The sequence below is a fragment of the Ictidomys tridecemlineatus genome, chromosome 4 (assembly GCF_052094955.1).
Source record: "Ictidomys tridecemlineatus isolate mIctTri1 chromosome 4, mIctTri1.hap1, whole genome shotgun sequence".
In the NCBI taxonomy this organism is placed as follows: Eukaryota; Metazoa; Chordata; class Mammalia; order Rodentia; family Sciuridae; genus Ictidomys; species Ictidomys tridecemlineatus.
The window spans coordinates 5,034,004-5,047,030 of record NC_135480.1 but is presented as its reverse complement, the minus strand read 5'-3'; the positions used below and the strand labels follow the sequence as shown (position 1 = coordinate 5,047,030).

General features: G+C 40.0%; 1 protein-coding gene across 33 annotated transcripts in view; it reads left to right on the top strand.

Moving 5' to 3' along the window:
- The window catches only part of Ppp6r3 (protein phosphatase 6 regulatory subunit 3), a 135,654-nt gene that overhangs the window by 84,810 nt on the left and 37,817 nt on the right, over nucleotides 1-13,027 (top strand). For all 33 annotated transcript variants that reach the window (XM_078045462.1, XM_078045458.1, XM_021731730.3 and 30 more), the window contains 4 exons: nucleotides 4,091-4,220; nucleotides 6,556-6,708; nucleotides 8,176-8,325; nucleotides 9,918-9,982. In XM_078045462.1, coding sequence (XP_077901588.1) covers nucleotides 4,091-4,220; nucleotides 6,556-6,708; nucleotides 8,176-8,325; nucleotides 9,918-9,982 — 498 coding nt within the window. The remainder of the gene's footprint in view (nucleotides 1-4,090; nucleotides 4,221-6,555; nucleotides 6,709-8,175; nucleotides 8,326-9,917; nucleotides 9,983-13,027) is intronic.

The following is a 13,027-nucleotide window of genomic DNA, read 5'->3' as shown; positions in this document are numbered from 1 at the left end:
TTGGTGGGGTGGGGCGGGGAGACTGGGGATTGAACTCACGGGCACTTGACCACTGAGCCACATCCCCGGCTCTATTTTGTATTAGAGATAGAGTCTCACTGATTTGTTTATTAGCACCTTGCTGTTGCTGAGGCTCGTATTGAACTCGAGGTCCTCCTGTCATAATATGGATTATGAGAAGTCATAATCCATATCCTGGGCCACTGTGATTACAGGCGTGTGCCACTGCGTCTGGCTTAATGGTCAGAGACTGAAAAGCTTTTCCTCCAAATTGGGAGCCAGAGCTAGGATACTCACTGCTGGGATGTCTGCTCAGCTGCTTACAGGAGACTCTTGCCAGTGTGGAAGGCCAGAGAGGAAACTCATCCAGATTGGAAAAGACAATGTAAAACTGTCACAGGTGTTGTCTTTGTAAAAATCCTGAAGAATGTCCCAAAGCCAAACAAAATCCTCTTAGATCTTTTTTTATTTTTCATATTTGTTTTTTATTACACTTGGACACAATACCTTTATTTTATTTATTTATTTTTATGTGGTGCTGAGGATCCCAGCGCCCCGAACATGCTAGGAGAGCTCTCTTCCGCTGAGCCACAACCCCAGCCCCCAAAATCCTCTTAGATCTAACGAGTATATTGCAGAATGCAAAAGTCAGTATTAAAAATGTACTTTTATTACTATCAATGAATAATTGGAATGTGAAATTTCAAAAAATAGACCCAGACAAAATGTACATAGTTTAATGCTGAAAATGGCAACATTGATGAAATCAAAGCTGACATAAATAGAAATACTATGTTCATGTATTAAAGCATTCAGTGTTTGTTAAGGTGCCAGTTCTCCCCAAATGTATTTGTAGATTTGTTGCCATTTCAATCCAAATCTAAGTGAGGATTTTTTAAAATCAAGCTGATTTTAAAATTTATATCGAGATCCAAAGCAAATACAATAGATGCAAAACAATGTTGCAAGAGAAAGACAACATTGGAAGGCTTATGCTCTGTGGCTTCAGGGATTATCATGAAGCTAGGATCTGGTGGTAAAAGAATAGACATAAAGACTACTGAAACAGAACCTAGAGTGCAGAGGGAGACCTGCATAGGTGGGATTTGTGACAGGTGTGGAGGTAGTTCAGTGAAGAAAAGGTAGCATCTTCAAGAGATGTTCATAGAACTATTGGATGTTCATGTGCAAAAAGGTTGGACCTCTGTAGGTTCCTTATGGATTATGAAGAATGAACTTAAAGTGGATTCTAGAACTAAGCATTAATACTAAAGCTATGAAATTTCCAGAAGAAAAGGGAGGGGAGGGGCCCTGGGGATAAGAATGATAGAGTGACAATGTCTGATTCATTCTAACAGTCTACTTTAAAAAAAAAAATGTAATTCTGCTATTTGGAAGGTAAGACAGTTTGCCAGAAAATATTTACAGAGCAGATGTGTGAGGAAGAACTTACATCTAGAACAATAAAAAACCATATACACTGTGTGTGTGTGTGTGTGTGTGTGTGTGTGTGTGTCTTTAATAACAAGAAAACAACCAAATTTTAAGGTCCGAAGAATTGAGCAGAGCCAGTTTCTGTGGTGCCTATGCCTATGTAATCCAGAGATTCAGGAGACTAAGGCAGGAGGATCACAAGTTCAAGACCAGCCCCAGCAATTTAGCAAAATCCTCTCCCCAAAGAAAAGGACTGAGAATGTAACTCAGTGGTAGAACATCCCTGGATTTAATCCCCAGTTCCCCCACCAAAAGATAAAAAAGATGTGAATAGAGAGCTAAAGAATAAAAGGCATCGCTGGAGTCATGGCCTGTGGTAGATTGTTTGCCTGGCATGTGTGAGGCCCTGGGTTCAATCCTCAGCACCACATATAAACAAACAAAAGATCCATTGACAACTAAAAATTGGAAAGAAAAAAAAAAGAAATATATATGTGTGTGGGTCTATGTCTTTGTATACACACACACACACACACACACATATGCATGAACGTAAATAAATACATGAAAATTGACCAACATCCTTTGTTATTTATGAGATCCAAGTTAAAACACATTGAGATACCACTGCATACCCTTTGAAGAAGGTATGTTACCTGTGGCTGTAAACAAATGCCCTCACACTTTGTGGCTTTTAACAACAATAATTTATTCTGTCACAGTTCTGATTGCCAGAAGTCAAGATTGGGTTAAGCAGGGATGCATCACCTGGTGGTGCTTAGGAGACCATTCCTTGCCTCTCCAATCTTCTAGTGACTCTTGGCACTGCTTGGCCTCTGGTCACTACCTATCTTCGTATTGCCTTCTCCTCTAGAAGGACGCTTGGGATGATATTTAACCCCCCTGCATAATCTAGTACTCTCTTCTCAACAGCCTCCATTGATCACCTCTTCAAAGGCCCTTTTCCTACTAAGGTGGTGTTCACAGGCTCTGACAACTAAAATGTGGATATTACACTTTGGGAGCCACCTTGCAGCCCTTTGCGGCTAAAGTAGCCATTGGAAGGAAGTGGACAGTGCTCGATGCTGGTAACACTGGAGCAGCTGAAGTATCACACCTCATTGTTGGGCCTGCAGAGAGTAATACAGCCAGTTTGTAAAAATATTTCCCATTTCCTGTAGACAGATATATTGCAGTACGTCACCCAAGTACCTACTTCACATTAAAAATGAACCGTTGTTGCAATGGAAAGTCGTTGGAGACTAGCATAAATGTTTTAAGAGCACCATAGACACTGACTATAATAGCATGCAGGTCAGGGCTGGTACATAAATTGATGCTCAATATAATTGGATGAATAAAACTTATATGAATGATTAAGGAATCGTGTGTAGCTTAATATTTCTTTTACATAAATAAGGAGAGGACAGTTGTTCTAGAAATATGGCTAAGAAAATGGAAGGAAAGCAAACATACCTGTTCTTATTATTCTATACAAAAGTGAATTTAGAAGAAAAAAATTATTCATAGAATTGTGGGGTTATAAAGGACTTTTGGACATCACCCTAGGTAGAAACTATAATGAAGGCCATATTTGGTTATATAAATTACTAAGACTCTTACATGTTAAAAAATAGCTATAATAAAAATCAGAGGGCGTCTCTCTTCCCCCTTTCCTAGTAGTTCAAGTTCAGAAACTGTTCTATATGGCTCTCTGGCTGAGAATTGCTGGCCCGGGACTCTTTTCCCACATCAGTAGCAATAGCAGATCCACATGGGGTGCTGGCTCTATACTAGGCAGTGCTCTCAGCCCTTGGGTTCTCATGCTTCTCATAGCAGTCCTGGGAGAGATGTTCTAGTGTGATCCCATTGTCCACATTACACAAAATAACTGGTAAGTGAAGAGGTGAACTTGGCCACAGGCCGCCTTGCAGCAGTGGTGGCATTGTTAACCTGCTGTTCTCACTGTTGTGGAGTCGGCATCCACGTTCAGGTCTACTTTTTCGTTTGAACTTCACACTCCCATTTTCATTTACTCCTGCTGTCTTCCCTCCTCTCCTGGAACTCTGTCCTTGGACCACCAGGGGGTGCATCCCTGCTCAACCCAATCTTGACTTCTGGCAATTTAGTTAAACTAGTTGGGATTTTGGAGTTAATTCCAGAGGGTCATAATGACTGTCAATTGATTTTTTTTTTTCACGTAAAAGAGCAATTTTAATCTTTTAAGTAGTTCACAGTGTTGATTACCCAAGCAAGTACAGATCTGTTTGTTAACAAACATCTCAAACTGGTGGGCAATATGATGTCCTCTATATTTCAGGGATCTGATTGCTGTTTGCTTTCCAGATTTTCTTGTCAGTTAATGACAATGCTATCAGTGTAAGTCATAGGAGTTACAAGGTTTAGGAGAATGTGGAGAAATCACATCTCTCACTAGATCAGTAGCCCTTTTTGTGTTTCATGTCACATTGGCTGATCCTCGACAAAGTTTTAATACACCCTCTTTCATTTTATTGTACTTTCTAGCTTACTATTGATGTCATCATTATCATGTAATTATGTAGTCATTAAATGTTTGCCTACATGGGTATAGGGAGCACCTTAAAGGATCTATCCTGAAATTGTAATAACTAAAGAAACCTTGCTTTGTTTCAAGATTTGAAGGCCATATAGAGATCTGCCCACCAGGCATGAGTCATTCAGCTTGTTCAGTCAACAAGAGTGTTCTAGAAGCCATCAGAGGAAGACTCAGATCTTTTCATGAACTCCTGCTTGAGCCACCCAAGGTAGGTGATCCGTCCGAAGCTTGGCTGGCTAGCCAGCAGTTGGGTCATTGCAGAGTGTGCTCCCTGGGAGTCACGGGACGGGCTGTGATCAGCACATGCAAGATAGGTTCAAAAATGTGTTGCCAGTCCTGCTCCCACACTCATTTTTAACTGGCTTTTACTATATAGATTGTCTAAATTGGTGATTGAAAAAGAAATTGAACTGAATACTTGTCTGCTTAGGAAACTCAGATTTTTGTTTTGTCTATAAATTCTTAGATCCTTATGTTCCAATAAAATAAGCAATTTTCTTCTTATAGCACGTTCTTTTCACATCCTGAGGTAAAGTTAAATTTTCAGGCTCTGATCTTTGAAATTGCATTTTCTTGTGAATAGTGGAGACAGTTAGGAACAAATGAACTTGTTTAAGAAATAGTGGATTGAAGTTTCAGTGCGCGGCATGGAAAACATGGGACCTGGGTGTGAAGTTTTCAGGAGGGACCATGTGTGTGCGAGTCTGAGTGTGGACAAGTGGAAACCTGCAAAGGAGGACATCAGCCGTATGTATGTGGCCTTCTAAAATACCCAGTGGAGAACTGTGGTAGGGTATCAACAGGCCAAGTGATGTTCCTCCTATCCACACCGTGCCTCAGATTTAGATTAGGGTAAGAAGCATTTACTTCTGAAGTCAGATAAAGTGTTCTGTCTTGTGAGAGTCCTGCTTCTGCACTAGTTCTCCCACATTCCTCCTTCCTTTTGCCCTGTATGTTTGGATCCACTGTACTATACCGTGTGTATCTCCATGGCTGTCTTTTATGTGGGTTATTGCAATTTTAGGATACTGGTTTCTGAGTTCTATATAAGATGATTTTGGTTTAACTATTTGGGGAAAGGGGAAGCACAGAAGAGGTGTGTCCATACTCTCTAGTCCAGCATCTGGATTGTCTCTTCAGGTGTTCTCTAGTGCCATCATTGAAAATTAGGAGTTTCCGCTTGACACTTAGACTTTGTGGAATCCTGCTGGGCCGTTTCAGTCATTGCAGCCACCGCCACACATCTACATTCAGCCTGTGTTGGGTGTAGACCATAGTGTGGGCACTCACTCACTCTTGTGGAAAGAGCTTCTATTGGTGCTTAATAGTCAGCGGCATCCCTCAAGTCAGTCCTAGGAACAAGAAAAGGAGGGTAAAGAAAGAAGAGGGTTTAGGAGAGGAGAACGTACAAAGGGAAGATGGAGGCAGGAGAAGGAGCAGAGAGAAGAGGTATATGGTGAAGGACCTGGCCTGTTTCCTAGGTGGCCCCTAGCTTCTCCCAAGGTGGACGAGTAGGCAGCATTTGATGGTTCTTGGCCATCAAATTCAAGACTGATTCAAGACTGAGGTGCTTTGTGTTGCAGCTTCTCTTTTACTTCAGGACTGAGCAGCTGACCTGATTTTGTTAAACCATGAGGAGTGTGAGCAGGCCTTGGAGGTTTTGCTTTCATCGTTGCTGTGAGCACACAGTGCTAGGCAATGGCTCCGCCCACTGTCTCACACATGTTAGGCAAAGGCTCCACCACTGACTTGCACTCGGCCACAGTGAAGCTTTGTTAGTTAACCTTACAATTCCCTCTGGAGAAGGGAGTGAGACATCTACTGGTCTTGTTGATGGACCTTCAGAAGGGGCATTATGGCTGCCAAGAGTGCCATTTGTCACTCTTCCCATCAGACTTCTAACATTCTGCTTCTGTCTTTTATTTATTTATTTATTTATTGAGTGGTAGGTGGAAAGCATGCCTTTATTTTATTTGTTTGTTTTTGTGTGGTGCTAAGGATCAAATCCAAGGCCTCATGCATGCTAGGCAAGCACTCTGCCACTGATCTATAGCTCCAGCCCCCATTGCTTCTGTCTTTAGTAATTTCAAACTATAGAAATCTCCTTGATGGACAAGGACAAGTTTAGGTTAGTCATGTTTCAGGTCTATGACACAGAGGCATGTATTTTTATCATGGATTTGATACAGACTAAGGACTATGTTCCAAAAGCACTTGTAAACTCTTTTTAGTTTCTTAGATTTCTGGTCTGAATTTGAAATATTCTAGTTTTTTGTTGTTGTTGTTGTTCTATATGTTTTCTGCTCATGACAGATTGGAATATTGGTAGGGATACACTTGATCTCTTAGAAATTTATAGTTCAGGGAAATTGCTTGATTATTTCATCATCTGTTAAAGCTATGAACAGTGGCTTATTTTCTCCTAAGCATAGAATTTAGTTTAAATAATTTATAGGGTTAACTGTGTGTGTGTCAGCATGTAGACCTTTTGATTGTTTGTTTTTTCTTTAACTGAATTTGATTGGAAACCTTTTCTTCCTCAGAAAAGTGTGATGAAGACTACCTGGGGTGTACTGGATCCTCCCGTGGGGAACACTCGGCTGAATGTGATTAGGTTGATATCTAGCCTGCTGCAAACCAATACCAGCAGTATAAATGGGGATCTTATGGAACTGAACAGCATTGGAGTCATATTGGTAAGATTCTTCCTCACAGAGATTTGAATCGCCCTTGATGTTCATGAATCTATAACTCAGCATTACAAATTGATAGTATATATCAATGTCTTTCTAAGTCTTATAAAAAATTTTGGATGCTGCTGATTGTTGAAGAGTCACTTATTGTTGCTGTGTGAAGAACTGTATGATACAGCCTTCCAAAGATGACTAGGCCCTCCCCAGCAGCCTGGTCTCATACAAATCATGCCTGCCAATTGTAGCACTGGTTTCTGTTCAAAATTTGCAAAAGGATGAGCCTTCATCTCCTTTACATTGGGGTATATCTCATGGATCCAAGGCCATAAGGTCTTTTAGCTTGAGATAATTGTTAATCTCCTCTGAGACAGCTGTTAATCTGCTCATCAGTGGAAAGGAGGAGGAAAACCTCAGGACTGATCTGGGCTTCCCAGGCCTCTGCATTTCCCCAGGCCATGGTTTGAGCTTAGAATGCACAGCCCAGCTCCAGAGCCTGTGTTTGTTCTGTCCATTCTGCCACCCACACACAGCACAGGAGTCATGAGGGTTAACACTTAGCAGGTTTCACAAGGTATCTGGTCATAGCATACATTTAGCAGATTTGGGGGGGATGTTCCAAATGAGGTATTTGCTCACTACAAGACTGGGGTTATAACATGTACCTTATACTTTCATATGCTACCAGGTATAAAGCTCCTGAATATGAGGGAGTTATCTGTTTTTCAGATCATACCCAGAGAGGGCATACCTTCCCGTGAGTACTGAGTGGTAAGGCCAAGGCTGAAGTCACCCAGTGGCAAGCCAATACATACCATCAACCATGCCACTGTACTTCCTAGGGCCACTGAGATGTTTTTGAAACCGATTAAGTGACATATTACTGTAGAACATAAAGTCTTCTGGATGTGTCACTAAGCCTATGTTTTCATATTGAAATAGTTAAATTCAACTATATTGTAAATACTATTTTGTGCTTATAGAAATTGTCTTTTCTTCTGTGATGTTTTTGCCTTTTCCAATACTAACATCAAGGGTAATTTGGAAAACCCTTATGCTTTTGGGAAGATCACATGCTGTCACCTCTCATAGTTTTGCTACAGTTCTGGGAGTTATTGCACTTGACATGGAGTCATGCACAAAAGCACCAATAAATACTTGTTGGATCAAAATGAAATTCTTATAAATCTCTTTGAAAATTTTCTGAACTTATGTCTGCATTAGTTGCTTTGAATACAAAGTACTTAATTCTCTGAGAAATTTATTACTATCTTTTCTTCATATGCTTATTGTTGAATTGTGTTAGATTCCATGGCATGTTGCATGAACAAATACGTTGTTTATGCTATTGAGTAGCATCTCAAACCACTTGAAAACCATTTTTCCTTTAATAAATCACTATTCTGTAAAGATAGCAAAGAGGTTGTTTAAACATTGCGGTAACTAAAGAAAACACTGTTTTTTCTTTTGTAGGACATGTTCTTCAAATATACTTGGAATAACTTCTTGCATACACAAGTGGAAATTTGTATTGCACTGATTCTTGCCAGTCCTTTTGAAAACACAGAAGATGGCACAATTACTGATCAGGACTCCACTGGTGACAGTTTGTTATTGAAACACGTGAGCTTATTTGGTTTTCTTTAACTTCCACTGTTTTCTCTTTATTGCAGTGTAGCACTTTAGTATGTAACATTGAGATTTAAGAACAGATTTTATTTAGATTTCACTGTCATGGGTTCATTCACTTCTAATAAATGATAAAAAGTCATTAGATGAACTTTTAAAGAAAAAATATCTAGGTTGGCCTGTTTTTTTGGTAAAATTGAGTTTTTAAAATATATCTTTTGGATGCTGAGTGCAGTGGTGCACACCTGTAATCCCAGTGGCTTAAGAGGCTGAAGCAGGAGGATCATGAGTTCAAAGCCAGCTTCAGCAACTTAATGAGACCCTATCTCAAAATATTATTAAGAAAAGGGTTAGCGATATGGCTCAGTGGTTAAATGCCCCCGGATTCAATCCCTGATGCCATAATCAATCAATAAATAAAATATTATATATTTAATTATATTTTAATATTTAACATAAATGTGTGTGTGTATGTGTTTTATATCCCTTCATCCATCCATTGTCCATCCTTTGGAGATTAAAAAAAACATAGAAATGTAAATATTTCAGAGAACTTCTAAATTCTTAGCATTAAGAGTTTGGTTTCTGGGGCTGGGACTATGGCTCAGCCATAGTGCACTTGCCTGGCATGTGTGAGGCAATGGGTTTGATTCTCAGCACCACATATAAATAAATAAGATGAAGGTCTATCAACAACTAAATATATATATACACACACACACACACACACACACACATATATATATACATACACACACACTTTTTTTAAAAAAAAGAGTTTGGTTTCTGATGCTGAACACAGGCCTGAAAGTTTGGCAAGGCAAGTTCTGTGATGTTGAGTGAGACTTTTCTTGAGGTCTCTGCTCTGTAAAATATATGGTGATTTTACTGGTTAGTCTCAAATTTCTTTTGAAGTTCTGTGGTTTCATGAAGGTTTCTAGCTCATCCTTGGGTTACTCTCAAACCTGGAAGATAGGAAAGACTAGCTGGAAATAGCCAAGTACTGGGCAGCTGGAGCACCATCTGAATGAAGCTGGCCTTGCACATCCACTGATGAGCTCACAGTAGCTGACATTGATGTGCAAGGTTTTGATAAGACATGCCTGTTTTTAATATCAGTACGATAACTTCTGTACACATGGAGTTAGTGTAGCTCAAATTTTAAAAGTACACATATTGGTTTAGATTCTGAATTAAAAGCCATACTTCTAATTTCATTTTAATTTTGGTCAGGCTCTGTATTTTTGACCGAATTTTCCCAGCTACCATATCTTGTCTTTGCCTTAGGTCACAGGGTTTGCTCACTTGGGACAGCCCCGTGGCAGTGTGTTTCCCAGTACACACTCTTGGGGGCATGGGTCTTGTTGATTCCTGAAGTATTCTGAGGGTCTGAGGCAAACTTGTCCCCTGGTTGTATGTGCGTTGGCCAGTTACCTGTAAAACTTGCTGCCCATGCACACACCCCTGTTCTGTCCAACTAGTTATCTATTTTACTATAAAGTTTCTATGTTTTGACATTTAAGTAAATGCTAACTAGAATATTCTTTTTCTTTCTTTTCTTTCTTTTTTTTTTTTTTTCTTTTTAGCTCTTCCAAAAATGCCAATTAATAGAACGAATACTTGAAGCCTGGGAAATGAATGAGAAGAAACAGTAAGTGAATTTTTTTCAAAAAGGATTGTTTGATTTAGAATTTGAAGACCACCCCCCCATACACACACACCTTGCCCTCCTTAAAGAAAGATGAAATAACTTACATTTGTAACAGATAACATATTTTTTTTATTCTCCCACTCCTGCCCCCTTCTCCTCCTCCTTAGTAGAAATGTTTGTGTTGTCTTTGGAACCCCTAGGCCTTTTTGGAAGTCTAATTTTTTTTTTTAGAATAACGTGGAATTGAATGATGAAGAGTCATGAAGTCAAGTCCTTGTTGATGGTGGTTAGCTTAGCATGTTTGTCTTACTCCAACTCATTGTACATCAGGTTCCCATTCTCAGTGTAGAGTTCAGTTCCTGGGTACATGGAACTAAAGAGGGGAAATTGCTTAATAGTTTTTTCCTAGAAAATTTTTTTGCTAATTACAAGGCTATGTGAAATGTTAGTTGATATGTGTATGCAGCTCTGTCATAGTAGCTGTGTCTGTAGTAGGCATTCCTCTGATGCCCTGGGACCTCTGAAGCAGCTAGCATAGGGCAGGTATGTGAAACACTCTTTAGATGCCCTTCGTGTGTGTGTGTGTGTGTGTGTGTGTGTGTGTGTGTGTGTGTGTGTGTGTGTGTGTGTAAAATAGTTGTATGGATTACTATGTGATAATTTGCATGTATGTGTGGAGATCAAATTAGGGGTGATCAGCATTTATTTATGCTGGGAATCTCAAACTCCATTTCTTCTGGTTATTTTGAGAAATGTGGTAAGTTATAGTCACTCTGCTGTGTGCTGTAGCATACCAGGGTTCACTCTCTCTGCCCTCTTCCTGTTCCCTTTCCTGGCCTCTTGTGGCCACTGTTTGACTCTTGTTTGAGATTGTCTTTTTTTTAGCTCCCACATGTGTGAGAACATACAGTATTTGTCTGTGCCTGACTTATTTCACTTTTAAGATCATGGCTCCAATTTCATCCACATTGCCACAGATGACAGGATTTGATTCTTCTCATTGTGTGTGTATATATCATCTTTTCTGTATTCATTTATCTGCTGAGAGACATCTTGGCTGTGTGAACTGAGCTCCAAGAAATATGGAAGTGGAGGCATCTCTTCCACAGCTTCATTTCGTCTGTTTTTGGTAGAGTCCCGGTAATGGGATTATGGAATCCTATGGTATTTCTACTTGTCATTTTTCAAGAACCTTCTCTACTATTTTGCTAGTGGTTCCACTACTTTATGTTCCCACCAACTGCAGAAATACATTTTGCCTTTTTCCTCATGATTGCTGGCGTTTATTTGTGTGTTTTTGATGGTAACTCCCTCACTGGGGTGAGATAGTAGTATCTCCTTCTGGTTTTGATTTGCATTTTCCTGACGACTGGCAATGTTGAGGTTTTTTCCCTGTGTCTGTTGGCCATTTGTGTGTGTATTAAGAGATGTCTGTTGAGATCATTTGGCCCGCCTGCCACCCCCCCCCCTGCAAACTTTTGTCCAGCCCAATGTCTCAAAGTGTTTCCTTTATATTTTTTTCTATCAGTTTTAGTTTCAGGTCTTGCATTTAGGTCTTGGGTACATTTTTAGTTGATTTTAAGAGGCATATACTTTCATTCTTCTGCATGTGAATCACCAGTTTTCCCAGCATCACTTTTTGAAGAGATTGTACTTGTTTTTCAGACAGGTTTATTTAGGTAAAATTTTCATGTGGCAAGATTTCATCCTTTTTAGGTGTACAGTCCTAGAAATTGTGACTGAGGCATGAAGTCATGTAACAACCACCATGGTCAAGACAGAATGTTCCCATCTCCCCAGAAAGCTGTCTTGTAGCCCTTTAAAGTTGATTCTCTCTAGGGAGTTTTCTTGCTGCGTAATCTCTACTTAGATTTGTCTGTATCCCCAGGAGAGCTAGGTGCCTCATGATATATGTCAGCTTTACTTTGTGAGGTTTAATTTTTGAAGATTAACTTAAGAATTCGTAAGCACTAACAGGGTTTTGATTTGACTCTGTGTGGGAGATTGGCATTTAGTTTGTGTGGCAAGGGGCTAGTATGGGTAAACGTCAGACATATTATTCCAAACAGAGCTTTTTTGGGGAGTCCTATGTGTGGCCCATTTGACATCCAACCCCATCTTGGAGCCTATCTTGGCTCCTCCGTGCCCTTCCTTTCCTAACCTTCCATTCTCTCTTCACCTCTTCACTGCAAGCACCTAAGTATCCTGTGTACTCCGCTCTCCCTGTAAGCCCATCCTCTAAAGGCCATCTGAAAGTGTTGCCCCCACTTAAAGGTGTCCTGAAGCAGATTTCCTGATGTGCCTTACACCAGAGGCTTGGAACACTTTGGAAGCCCCAGTCTAAAGCCTTGCAGAGAAGGGCCTTTGTTCTCACCTGTGGGCTGTCCATAAGAGCACTTGGGTTTCTGGATCTTCTTTTTTCCCTGTACTGTGTGCTGTACCACATGCCCAGCCTTTTTTGTTTTGAGCCAGGGTTTTGCTAAGTTGCTCCTGCTGGAGTGTCTGATTCTTATTGTGGAACTAAAAGAAACTCTTAGCGTATTGAGATCAGCCTTAGGGGTTGTGAGCATTAGGTTACCCCAGGCCATTTAAGATTTTCCAGCAGATACATTTTTTTCCTAGGCCAGCCTCCAAGCATAGGATGAATTTTTAGTGGCTTCTGAAAGGTTTTTCTCCCTTAAGAAAAATCGCTTCAGTTTGTACCCCACTATTTGTAATAAAAAAGAAAAATAAAGTCTTTCATAGAGTTTAAAGTCTTGATACTTTGTAAAGAGGCAGAAAAGTTATAGTGACGTGAAAGGTTTGTCTAAATGTAAAGATGGATCAAGGTTGGGAAGATTAGAATCCCCAGGAATAAAAAGGAAGGAGGACTAGGTTTATATGCCCATGTTCAAAGTGGTTTATTGGCAAGTGCAGGTTCACTGCCTGTCTTGGCCACCCTTCAGATCTCCAGGTCTTACCTTGAGGAGTGCTACTGGTAGATAATTATTTCTGTCAATTGATAGACTAAAATTTGATGTCTTTTAGGAAAACAAACCAGCAAAA